Genomic DNA, 13,193 nt, shown 5'->3' on the forward strand with positions numbered 1-13,193 from the left:
TATTATTTCCATGTTAGATTAATAATATAGGTTACTAGACACTAAATAACTTTTAAAGAACACACTTCTTTAAGTTTCAAATCCATAATTAATTTCCATATCTTTGTGACTAATGCATCCTTGACTGAATTATTAAGCTATGTTTTCTGGATTTTATAAGCAATTATCATCACTTATACAAATAAAATGACTGTTACTAACTTTGACATCTATAAGATCTTTCTGGAAGTTTGAACCAACAGTGTTCTTCCATGAATGACCTATATTTGTTCATCATTTTGTGGATTCAGACCTTAGCCACTAAATTATCAATTATGTTTGTAAAGTAAATATTTTTTAGTCTTTTTCTATTGCTTTTTTAAAATATTGTTTAGATTATGTTTAGTTTGTCACATAATATTTTTCAGTATATGAAGTAGTACCTCAAATTTTAAAGTTTTCTCAGAATTCCTCAACCATTCAAAATAATGAGCATTTGGTACCCTTTTTAGTAAATAAATGTAAGTCACCATATACTGTAATTTAGTGCAGGAAATGCCAACTTTGTCCTCATCTTTAAAGTACTTAGTCTATAATCAGTGTTGGATTTCAAAATAATCAAAATTATAGTTGAATCTCTCTGTTGTAATACACAATACTTTCATTTTAATACAAGCACTGTAATGCTGTTAAAATATTTCTGTGGAATCTGACTTAACTTCATGAGGCTATTATTAGTCATGAACTTCATTATTCCCTGATTTATCGCTTTTCATTGTTTAAACAATAATATATTGTCAAATATAAAATATCTTTTTTTTAAAAAAAAGTGTTCTATCATGAAATCTTTGTTTGAAGTTCCAAGGAATTTAGAACCAGGCTTTAAGTTTGCTCAGGTGCAAAGTGAACACTAAGCTCTTTGCCCCGCCCGTGTTATTGCAGTAGGATTCTTGTCTCATATACACCACTCATTCCTCAGTTCACTTAGAACACAGTCTTTGACATCACTCAGCTTCAGAGATGAATAACCAAGGAGTAATCTATGCAGAACTGAAGGTAGTCAAGAATTCAGAGAAACAGCGAATAAAACCTAAGGGCTCTAAAGGTCTCATTTCAATAGCTCAGCAGGAATTAACATATGCAGAATTAAGTCTTCAAAATGCTTCTCAGAATCTTCAAGGGAATGAGGAGAACTACCACTCCAAAGGTAAAACATTACCAGTAAATAGGTGAAACTGTTCTAGGATATGAGGTTGGGGTGCAAAGATGTGGAGAAAGAGTAGGGGATAAGCTCACATATTTTTCATTTGAGGAAGAGAGCTTAAAATTGGGTATGGTAGTCTAATATGAAATCAGAGAACTACTTCCATTCTGGCATTGCTGAAATTTGTAGTATTTAATCAACAACTAATGCAGCATTATATTTGCTGAAAATGAAGTGGTATATTCTGACAGAAAGCCTAGAGTGGTAGAAATTGTTTGGGGTCCAAGTTTATGTACATAACTCTGTTTACTTGGGTTCTAGTGTATGTCTACTCTCTAAACAATTGCCCCCATCACTCCTTTCTCAGTAGTTCCATTTCCCTCCTTGCAGATTCACCATCACCTCCAGAGAGGCTCATTGCTGGGATCCTCGGAATCGTCTGCCTTGTCCTGATGTCCACTGTGGTAACAATGATTGTTGTCACTCCCTGTAAGTACATTTTTTAAAAACTGTAAGGCAACTTTTCACTTTAATGATGGTCAGCCCTCTAAACATTTCATAATATTATAGAATGTGCCTAACATTAAAATATATGCATTTAGACTAAATCTGGAATGGTAATTCTGAATCTGTCAAAAATATACAACACAGAATATAGAGGGTACTTATTTGTATATTCTGATTTCATAACTCAAAAACGTTTATTAGTAGATTGAAAGAACTTATGGATAAACACAAATTAATTCTTAATATTAGTTAAAATAAATACTGTAAGAGGTGGTAGCATCTGTTCCTTTTGGTTTTTGAAATATGTTTTCCCACCAAATCTTTATTGCTTAATTAATTTCTCTTGGTAAAATTAGTTTTATTTTAGATTACTCTAATCCTAAACAAATTTTAAACTCAGAAACTAAAATCATTATGATTTATTTAGAGCAATACTAACTTTTATAATAATTAATTTTGTAGCTACTCTCATACAGGAACAGAATAACTCCTCTCGGACAACAAGGCTTCAGAAAGGTACAGAATGATTTTAAAGCTCTGGCATATATACACTTCGTATTTTGACTCTATCTTAGGCTAATGAAAATAAGAATAGATTATGGGGTAGAACATAAATTACAAAATAGAGCAACAAATATTTATAAGCAATGATTATAGGAGAATGCTTCTGCCTATACAACAATATGATCAATATGAATAATACAACAATTGTTGAAAATTGGTTCTAATTTCCTTCTGTTATAATATGATGAGACAAATAAGTTTATTATTCTAAAACAGAGGTTTCATTTCTTGATTATCAGGATGTGTAAAGAGTGGGTATTTCTGTGTGTTTGCTTTATATGGAGACATAAATTGGTTATGAGAGACCAACACTTTCTGTGAATGTATGCATTGGTTTAATATGTACCAGCCTTGAGGATGCATAGATACTTTGTATAAACATGTATATACATATATATGTCTATATCTATGTATATATGTTGGAGAAGGCAATGGCACCCCACTCCAGTACTCTTGCCTAGAAAATCCCATGGACGGAGGAGCTTGGTAGGCTGCAGTCCATGGGGTCACTAGGAGTCGGACATGACTGAGCGACTTCACTGTCACTTTTCACTTTCATGCATTGGAGAAGGAAATGGCAACCCACTCCAGGGTTCTTGCCTGGAGAATCCCAGGGAAGGGGGAGCCTGGTGGGCTGCCATCGATGGGGTCGCACAGAGTGGGACACGACTGAAGAGCCTTAGCAGCAGCAGCAGCATGCATATATGTCAATTGACTTTTATTTTCTAAAATTCAATATTTTTTGGCTAGTAATTCACAATTTTTCTTCAGAATGCCATTGTGGTCGTTGTCCAAAAGACTGGTTTACATATTCCAACAACTGCTATTATATTACTTTTGAAGAAAAAACATGGAGTGGGAGTTTGACAGCCTGTGCTTCTAGGAACTCTACTCTACTTTATATAGATAATGAAGAGGAAATGGTAAGATATCAAATGTTTCCAACACTTTGCTAAAGGCTTGATTCAGTCAATATTATATTTGTTAGAATTCACTTGTGCTTTTGTATGTATTTGTAGTTTGTTTAAGGTCTGTTATTTTATTAAATAGTAGAATATAATTTTATGATATTTTATTAATATTTTATCTTATGAATGCATGCTTGATTATTTCCATTCTTGCTTTTCACTGAAAATTAAACTCTCCAATTGCTATTATATTCTAAGATAAACTGTGTTATTTGATTTTAATATGTATCAAGGAAAGTATACATATCATACATTTTCATATAGATCACAAAATAAATAGAACCACGTAATTACACATCAGATTGTGGATTAGAAGTTTCAACTTTCCAGCACCCCATCCTATGTAACTTCTCATCACCTGTGTTTCCTCCTTATTTACCCACTTCTGTGGCGTTTGATGTCTTAGAATCTCTTTGCATGTTTTTGCTCTTCATGTCCATAGAATCAAACAGTATGCATTCTTCTTTCAGTCTCCACACACTCCCATGTACTAGTTTTGCAATTCATCCGTATTCTTGCATTTACATGGTGTTTGTTACTGACTATTGCTCATTATGTTAATATAGCATTTAAAATCCATTCTATCCAAAGTCTTTGAGTGGAGATGGAGTCTTATGCCCTTAAGGAAAAGAGGCTTCCTAGGTTCAGAACTTTCAGGTCTGGGATCCTCTCTGCTGGCCCCACCTCCATCCCTGCCTCCCAACTCTAGGTCTTTTGTGGAGGCAGGAGAAGAACCTCGTCTAACTGCTCCTCGTTAGCAGGTGTCCTCATGGACACTTTTTAAGGCTCGCATGGTATTGTCGACAGGATTCCCCTCAACACACAGGAAGAATAGAATGCCTTATCTGTGCCCCCTCCTACAGCTTGGCTGGGTGAGTCATTTAGAAGGTCTAGGTCATTTTCTTCTTTTGGGGAACTTCTAAGATGACCCTAATTGTTGTTCCCTAACCTCACCTTGTTCTCCCATCCTGGAGAAGTGATGAGAGATTACAGAAGTCAAGCTGCTGCTAAGTCTCCAACCACATCACCCTTCTCTTTCCACCTTTCAGAGTTCTCCGTTCTTGTGTCTTTCATTAGTTCCTGTGTTTACAGTTGTACTCAGCAGGGAGGAGCAGAGAGAAATGAGTCTCTGACACTCATCTTATCTGCTGGATTCTAGCAATACAGAAAAAAGATTGGTGTGGGTCCCAGAAAATCAAAGCTTTGTTTTTTGTGTCATTTATTTTCTCAATTTCAATCCATTAATTTCCTTCTAAAGCTGAAACTCTGAGAAATATAGTAGCGATATTCAGTGATATAATCATAGTATCTGGAAAAACAAACGTCACAGAATCCGAAAACATTTAAAACCTTGCTATGTTCAATTTGACAACATGGGTAGCAATTAAACTGCATGAATTAGACTTTTCCTTATTAACATAGGAAAAGCAATGAAACTGATAAACATAAATGTTTGAGTTTATTTTTAATCAGAAGTACAGACATTGGTTAATGCTTTGACAAATATTAAAACTTTCACCTTTGTATTTTTAGAGTTAGCTTAGATTCTAACACTCATCTTGTTCAGAAAACTCAGGATCCTATGAAAGAGTGTTTGCATTTTGAGAATTAATAAATTCTTTCATAGTGATTAAATGAAAATACTTTTGTGTAGAAATTTCTGAAGTCCCTATCAGTTATGTCATGGATTCCAGTCTTTCGTGAAGGCCATGGTCATCCGTGGATGTGGCAAAATGGCTCAACTTGCAAACTACAGTAAGTTTTTAAAAACAATACCAAATAGAGAAGGAACATATTAAAAATATATTTTAAGAATATTATTAAAACATTTATTTTGGTTGAATTACACAATGATGAAGGATGCTGTTGAAAGTTAATAAAATGTTGATAAAAATATTAAAAAATGGGATACTCCATATTCCATTTTCCTAATAACAAACTCTTCCTGAAATTATGTTAAAAATACCATTATCCACTTTCAAAATATCTTTTTATTACTGTTATACAGAAATGTTATAACTTCATGAGCTGCCTTCATATACCATAACAGAATTATGCAATGTTTTCCATTACAGGATATCAGACGTATCACCTGAGAAAAGAAACTGTGCAGTGCTATCTTCAGGGGGCATAAAGTCAGATGACTGTGAATTCCCAAATATGTATACTTGCAAGCACAAGCTTGAGAATTAAAAATTAAGTTTGGTTGCTGTTGGGTAACGCCATCTCTTATGAAATGGCAAAATAGTATGATTGCATAAACTTCAAAATGCATTATATTCTTTTTTCTAATAATGGCAGTTTTTTAAAAAAAAAGTTGAAATTTAATATGCACAGCAGAAAGTACAGATATCATTCCATCGGCGTCTGACTTTTTTTGCTCAATAATATATTTATGGCAATCAAACTTTCTAAAGGATTGCATGGTGTATAGGACTGTTTACATGAAATATCAAAAATAAGAAAAGAGAAACCAGAAGCAGATTAGTGATGACCAAGAGCTGTGGGGAGGTGGGGATAGAAAATGACTGCTAACTGAACTGTGATGAATACTTTCTAGATTTTGATAGTGGTGATAGTTGCAAATTGCAAGTGTATATAAAATAAGTGCTTATACACTTTAAATGGATGAATTTTATGCTATGTAAATCACACCTCAATAAAGCTGTTTTAAAAAACTGCTTGGGACTGCATTTAATCTTTAAAGTAAATTGTAAAGAGAGTCATCTTTGCGATATTGACTCTTCCAATCAGTACCATGCTTTATCCTCCCAATAATTTAGGTTTTTTCTTTTCTTTGTATTTTATTTCTTTAATTATTTTTGGCCACTCCAGGTGGCATGTAGGATCTTGGTTTCCCAGCCAGGAATCCGACCTGCAACCCCCACGCTGGGGAGCACAGAGCCCCATCTACTGAACTGTCAAGGAAATCCACTTTGCATTTTTAAATTTTTCAATATTGAAGTCTTAGAGAAATATGGGTATTTCATAGCCATGCTTTTGTAAATGTCATCTTTGCTTTTTAAATTTTTAGTAATTTCTGCTGCTGCAGCAGAAATAAATGAACAAAAAAAAAGAGGTTTACAGGCTGATCTTATGTCCAATGTCCTCTCTGATTTTATGTATTAATTCTATGGTTTCAAATTTATATTCCTCTGGATTTTTAAAATAAAAACAGATATTGCAACTATAAATAATCACATTTTATTTCTTCTCTCCAGGTGCAATTGCTTTGTTTTTTTCTTGACTTATTTTTACACTGCAAACTTTTATCTTCAATGTCAAATAGAAGGTACTGTAAAAGTCCTATATGTATCATTCCTATATTATGGGAATATATTCCAACACTTTATCTTCAAGTATGAGGTTTAAGGATTTTTTTAATCATACTTTTTTTACTATGAAAACAATTCCATATTATTTAATTTTTTCTTATAAATTTTTTAACCAGTCAGTAGTGCTTCATTTTTCTTTTTTCTTCAATAGAATGAGAAATGTTTTTTTAAATAATGCTTATGTATGGCAAAAACTACCACAATATTTTAATTAGCCTCCAATTAAAATAAATTAATTAATTTAAAAAATAAAGTTTATAACATTTTTTCCTCCAAATATTCCTATTCACTTCAAATATTAACCAGTCAAGCATTCCTGAAGTGAAACCACAATGATCATTCTGTATTTTCTTTCTCTTAAAATCAGTATGTATATCATACTTAGATTAAAATATTTTCTTCATCTATTTTCACAAAGAGACAGGACTGAGTTCCTTAATATTGTCTAAGCTGGCAAGTTCTGTTCTCAAGGCTCTTTTGGGAAACATTCCTTTTTTTTTAATCTCACCTGGAGACTTTGTGAAAGACCTGGTGTAATTTTAAGTGCTATTATTCACTACTGTTACCATTAGAGTTTCTAGAATTGTTTTTGTAGGAAGTTTATACAATGAACGCCATCTCTTTAACACATGTTAAGTTTATTCAGGATCCGAGTTGTACTACATTTGGTAAATTGCATTTTTTAGGCCTTCTCTATTTCATATAGATGGTAGAATATATTCATAGTATGGTTTTCTTATCCTATTTAACATCTGTGAAAACAAGAATGGTGTTGTCATATTTATTATAGATGTAAAAGATTTATGTCTTCTCATTGTTTCTTTAAATGTCTTTTATCAATTATACTGCCTTTCGAGTGAAAATGACATTGACCGTTTTATTCCTTTCTAATGTTCTTGCTTTCTTTGTCATGATTTTGCATCATTTATTTTCCTTTTATTTCTTTATTTGGACTATACTTGAATTTAATTTCACCCAGATTGCTTTTTAACTTTTAATTTCTAGTGGCACCTCCTCAAATTTATTCTTTCTTACTTTTTTGTTTGTGATGTGTGCATTTAAGGCAATCAATATTTCACAAGGCAGATTTTACTATTGTATTTTCCTTTTAAATCATATAAAGATTGAGAATTTTGTGGATTTTTCTTTGGTTCATATGTTATTTATAAATGTGTAACTGAACTTAAAACTAGAAAAAGGTTTTCACATTTTTGGTTATTACCTTCTAGCTTAAGTTGTAAAGAATTTCCATGAATCTGGAAGCAATCTATATCCTTATTATATGTGGCTGGTGTGAATGAGGACGAAATCTTAAATTTTTATTTTTTTATAATTAATTAAAAATTAAATTTGAATACTCACATTTCAAGTGTCCATCTGCCAAACTTGACTTAAGGCTGTTATCGTGACACTACAGTTCTATGTATTTCATATCAGTGTAATCAGGATTATGAATATATAGTGAATTTTTGGAAAATTTTAGTGTAATTAAAAATGTGAGTATTCTATATGACTATATAAGTGTGTGTGTGCACAAATGTGTTGGTTAATTGTCTAGCTTAGATCTCTCTGTAGCCTGACTGGTATATATGCTTGCCAGATGAGCAGTGAGAGGTAATTGTTTAAATCTCTATTTATGATTATTTAACCTACATACTTTTCTCAAATCCTTGTTGAACTTGTACTATTAAGTACATGTGTGTTTTTTTGTAGTTGCTAATGGTTTGGATCCTCAGTATATTGTTAGGAAACATGCTTCGTCTTTTCTAACAAGGTTCTTTCCTTGTATTGTGACAGTTCATTAACTTTATTAGTTTCATCGTCTGGTGTTGCATCACATCATTTTTCATCTTTTTAAAATTCCTCTTTATTTTTTCATTAAAAAATTCTAAGTAGGATAACAGTTATTAAAATATCTCTTCTATATATAGCTGTATTAAACAAAATGTTTTAAATTATGAACATTCTTAGAAGAGGAAGGCTATTTCATATATATTTAACCTAATTTTAGGATTATTCTAAACTTTATATATTTTATTTGTATGTAAGTATATATAATTAATTTTAAGTATAATACGTTGTTTCTTTGAATTCTACTTTATCTTTATCTTATTTTTCAAAATAAATATTTTTTACACTCATCTATAAGAATTTATTCATTTAATATGCCTTAGTTTAATTAGTGCCCTACATTTTGCAGCTTGCATTCTTTACTCAATAAAGTCCACGTTAGCACTTTTACCCACTTCTCAAACAATGAAAGGATATATTTATTCTCTACTTTTATTTACTGCTCATGCTGTATTGGCTCCCTTGAATTCTAATACAAATGTATACTCACAATTTGAAATTTTATCATGAATATTTTACTTCTCAATATCTATTTGGATATAATCACACAAGTTCTTTTCTTCAAATCTTCTTTTCTTGTAAAATTTTACCTAAATTAAGAGTTTCTTCTTTAGAAGACCCTAAATATTTCCTTTATTTAGAGTCAGTTGGTAATTTCCCTCCATTTAAAAAACTCCCTTGAAAATGAATTGACCTTGTCATTATGTTCAAAGGACATTTTCACTTGTTATTGACTTCCAATTTATCTCTCTCTTTTAGGTCACTAAGTATGGCCATTAATAGACATAGTTACAAATCGATATATTCATATCATAAAAAGCAAATTCAAACTACTTTCAGTGTTTTGAGTAAATTTATCTTTGCCGTGTGTTGTCTGAACATAGATTTTATTAAAGTTAAATGCCAGAGAAAGTGAAAATGAAAATGTACTCACTCAGTTGTATCCGACTCTTTGCAACCCCATTAACTGTAGCCTGTCAAACTCCTCTGTCCACAGAATTCTCCGGGCAAGATTACTGGAGTGGGTAGTCATTCCCTTCTCTAGGGGATCTTCCCAACCCAGGGATCGAACCCATGTCTCCTGCATGGAGGGCAGTTTCTTCAAATTAAACTCATATTTTGACATATAACAAAGAACCTGACATGTATAGCATTATTTAATTGAAAACAGCAAAATGTATGACAGCAGTAGATACAACTACTTCAAATTTTAAAAATAAACATTAGTATATTTTACATTGTGTGACATCTCTAATGAATGTTTCAATTGTTATAATTCTAGGATGTGAGGAATAGAGAAAGTTATCAGTTTATGAGAATAAAATATAATGGATAGATACAACCATATAGGTAGCCATTAGTCACTATTTTATAAGACTCAAGAATTAGTCTTCATTACAAGGACATAACTGAGTTTACATTACATTTTTCTAGATTTCAGAAAGCTAAAAATAGTGTTTCCCTGAATTCAATGTTCTAGAAGTGATGTTGAAAGTGAATATCCTTAGGAATGGAAGATAAACATTTATCCTTTTCTTGATACAAGTGACAGTTGATGAAAAAAATGCATCTGAGGCAAATTTGATAGTTTATTTAATGCCATGTTCTTGGATGTTCATGTGTGTTTTGCTAAAAGGTCAACATTTTCCGTCTTCCCCATTTTTTTGTGAAGTGAAAATTTAAAAGTTTATTTTTCCCCCTATGCAAATTTGGGATTTTGCTATTTACAGCAAATATTTTTATTAAAAATATAGATAACAAGCTATGATTTGAGGATTATCAATGAATGATATAGTGAGTATTCAATATTTCAATCTCTGCCATGGTGAGATAGCTTGATATTGTTTGATGTTTTACCCTTCCCAAAGACATTTATTTTATCAGAGGAAACATAAATACCTTATTTAGGAATAATATAATTAGATGCAGCTATTTTAAGAACTAAGGCAGAAAAATAAAAAAGTAACTTTAGGCACTCATCTCTTTGTAACAGTTATTTTAATGTAGACAAGGTAGTAATTCTTCTGAATTAGTGACAAATGGTATGGAGTAGCCTTCATAGTCAACAAAAAGAGTCCAAAATGCAGTGCTAGGGTGCAATCTCAAAAACAACAGAATGATCTCTGTTCATTTCCAAGGCAAACCATTCAATATCACAGTAATCCAAGTCTATATCCCAACCAGTAATGCTGAAGACGCTGAAGTTGAATGGTTCCATGAAGACGTACAAGACCTTCTAGAATTAACACCCAAAAAAGATGTTCTTTTCATTATAGGGAACTGGAATTCAAAAGGAGAAAGTCAAGAGATACCTGGATGAACAGGCAAGTTTGGCCTTGGAGTACAAAATGAAGCATGGCAAAAGCTAACAGAGTTTTGTCAAGAGAACTCACTGGTCATAGCAAACACCCTCTTCCAACAACACAAGAGATGACTCTACACAGGGACATCATCAGATGCTCAACACCAAAATCAGATCGATTATAATCTTTGCAGCCAAAGATGGAGAAGCTCTATACAGTCAGCAAAAACCATCATACAGAGGAAGTGGAAAATAGATCAAAGGCATTAAATCTGAGAGCCACAGTGCTTGAAGAACTATGGACAGAGGTTCATGACATGGTACCGGAGGCAGTGATCAAGAACATCCCCAAGAAAAAAATGCAAAATTGTTGTCTGAGGAGGCTTTACAAATAGCTGAGAAAAGAAGAGAAGCTAAAGGCAAAAGAGAAAAAGATATACCCATTTGAAGACAGAGTTTCAAAGAATAGCAGGGAGAGATAAGAAAGCCTTTCTCAGCAATCAATGCAAAGAAATAGAGGAAAACAACAGAATGGGAAAGACTTGAGATCTCTTCAAGAAAATTAGAGATACCAAGGGAACATTTCATGCAAAGATGGGCACAATAAATGACAGAAATGGTATGGACTTAACAGAAGCAGAAAATATTAAGAAGAGGTGGCAGAATACACAAAACAACTACACAAAAAAGATCTTCATGACCCAGATAACCACGATGGTTGATCACTCACCTAGAGCCAGACATCCTGACACGTCAAGTCAAGTGGGCCTTAGGAAGCATCATTATGAACAAAGTTAGTGGAGGTGATGAAATTCCAGTGGAGGTGATGGAATTCCAGTTGAGCTATTTCAAATCCTAAAAGATGATGCTGTGAAAGTGCTGCACTCAAAATGCCAAAAAATTTAGAAAACTCAGCAGTGGTCACAAGACTGGAAAAGATCAGGTTTCATTCCAATTCCAAAGAAAGGCAATGCCAAGAACTGTTCAAACAACTGCACAGTTGCACTCATCTCACATGCTAGCAAAGTAATCGTCAAAATTCTCCAAGCCAGGTTTCAACAGTACGTGAACCATCAACTTCCAGATGTTCAAGCTGGATTTAGAAGAGGCAGAGGAACCAGAGACCAAATTGCCAACATCTGCTGGATCATCAAAAAGCAAGAGGGTTCTATTAAACCGCCTGCTTCTGCTTTATTGACTATGCCAAAGCCTTTGACTGTGTGGATCACAAGAAACTGTGGAAACAAACAGAGCAAGAGATGGTTGGATGGCATCATTGACTCAATGGGCATGAGTTTGAGCGAAGGTTGATAGTGAAGGACAGGGAAGCCTGGAATGCTACAGTTCATGGTGGGGGTGGGGGGTGGTGAATAATTGAACTTAGCGACTGAAAAACAACAATCCTTGAATAACTAGTGTTAATGGATTATGATTGTTTTCATTATAACCGAAAAGACATAATGCTAATATAAGGAAAAGAAGTATGTAATGCCATGTAGTAAATCTTCTGAATTAGTGATATGTTGTATGTGCTGGAGAATACTCTTGAGAATCCCTTGGACTGCAAGGAGATCCAACCAGTCCACCTTAAAGATCAGTCCTGGGTGTTCATTGGAAGGACTGATGCTGAAGCTGAAACTCCAATACTTTGGCCACCTCATGCGAAGAGTTGACTCAATGGAAAAGACCCTGATGCTGGGAGGGATTGGGGACAGGAGGATAAGGAGACGACAGAGGATGAGATGGCTGGATGGCATCACCGACTCGATGGACATGTGTTTGAGTAAACCCCGGGAGTTCGTAATGGACAGGGAGGTCTGGCGTGCTGCGATTCGTGGGGTCGCAAAGAGTCCAACATGGCTGAGCGACTGAACTGAACTGTATGTGCTAAGTCGGTTTAGTCATGTCTGACTCTTTGCGACACTATGGACTGTAGCCACCAGGTTCCTGTCTCCATAGGGATTCTCAGGCAAGAATAGTGAAGTGGATTGCCATGACCTGCTCCAGGGGATCTTCCCAGGGATTGAAACCACACCTCTTTTGTCTCCTGTATTGGCAGGAGGGTTCTTTACCACTAACTATAACTGGGAAGCCCTAGTGACAAATACTGTTAATAGAATTATGACTTATTCCACAACAGGAATGAAAACATGAGACTATAAGGAAATGAAAAATGTAATGCCAAGATTTAACAAGTTTATATAAAAGTAGAACTTAAAACATTGAAGGCACCCTTAGCAAAACCTAAGTTTGTAGTATGTATGAATGAGATAAAAACAATTTAATAGTATTGTAGTCATCTTCTTCCCGGTAACTTTTAGAAAATAAAAAAATTCTCAGAGGCACTTGCCGAAGGACTATCTATGAGACACACTACATACCCAAAGTCTCCTATATTCTGGAGGTGTGTCATGAGATAAACTGTCTTCAAAATACTCAAGTGTAAGAATTTCCTGTTTAAACTTTGTGACATGTTGATGAGA

At 33.7% G+C, this 13,193-nt stretch overlaps 1 protein-coding gene across 2 annotated transcripts; it reads left to right on the forward strand.

The window, feature by feature from the left end:
- Positions 1-999: 999 nt before the first annotated feature.
- LOC136159839 (NKG2-A/NKG2-B type II integral membrane protein-like) lies at positions 1,000-5,669 on the forward strand. Of its 2 annotated transcripts, none has more exons than XM_065922529.1 (6): positions 1,000-1,186; positions 1,574-1,672; positions 2,153-2,206; positions 3,005-3,177; positions 4,877-4,977; positions 5,298-5,669. In XM_065922529.1, the coding sequence occupies exons 1-6, from the start codon at positions 1,000-1,002 to the stop codon at positions 5,413-5,415; spliced, it is 732 nt and encodes a 243-aa protein (XP_065778601.1). In that variant the 3' UTR covers positions 5,416-5,669. The 2 variants fall into 2 exon arrangements, with proteins under 2 accessions (XP_065778601.1, XP_065778611.1); XM_065922539.1 differs by having other exon boundaries at positions 3,026-3,177.
- Positions 5,670-13,193: the final 7,524 nt, after the last annotated feature.

The sequence above is a fragment of the Muntiacus reevesi genome, chromosome 1 (assembly GCF_963930625.1).
Source record: "Muntiacus reevesi chromosome 1, mMunRee1.1, whole genome shotgun sequence".
NCBI classification, from domain to species: domain Eukaryota; kingdom Metazoa; phylum Chordata; class Mammalia; order Artiodactyla; family Cervidae; genus Muntiacus; species Muntiacus reevesi.

Bases quoted from the DNA above. Each gene is read 5' to 3' on its own strand.
- LOC136159839 (XM_065922529.1), top strand. From the start codon at position 1,000: ATGAATAACCAAGGAGTAATCTATGCAGAACTGAAGGTAGTCAAGAAT. The intron at 1,673-2,152 runs GTAAGTACATTT...TTAATTTTGTAG, and splicing joins AATGATTGTTGTCACTCCCT to CTACTCTCATACAGGAACAG. The intron at 3,178-4,876 runs GTAAGATATCAA...ACTTTTGTGTAG, and splicing joins TAGATAATGAAGAGGAAATG to AAATTTCTGAAGTCCCTATC.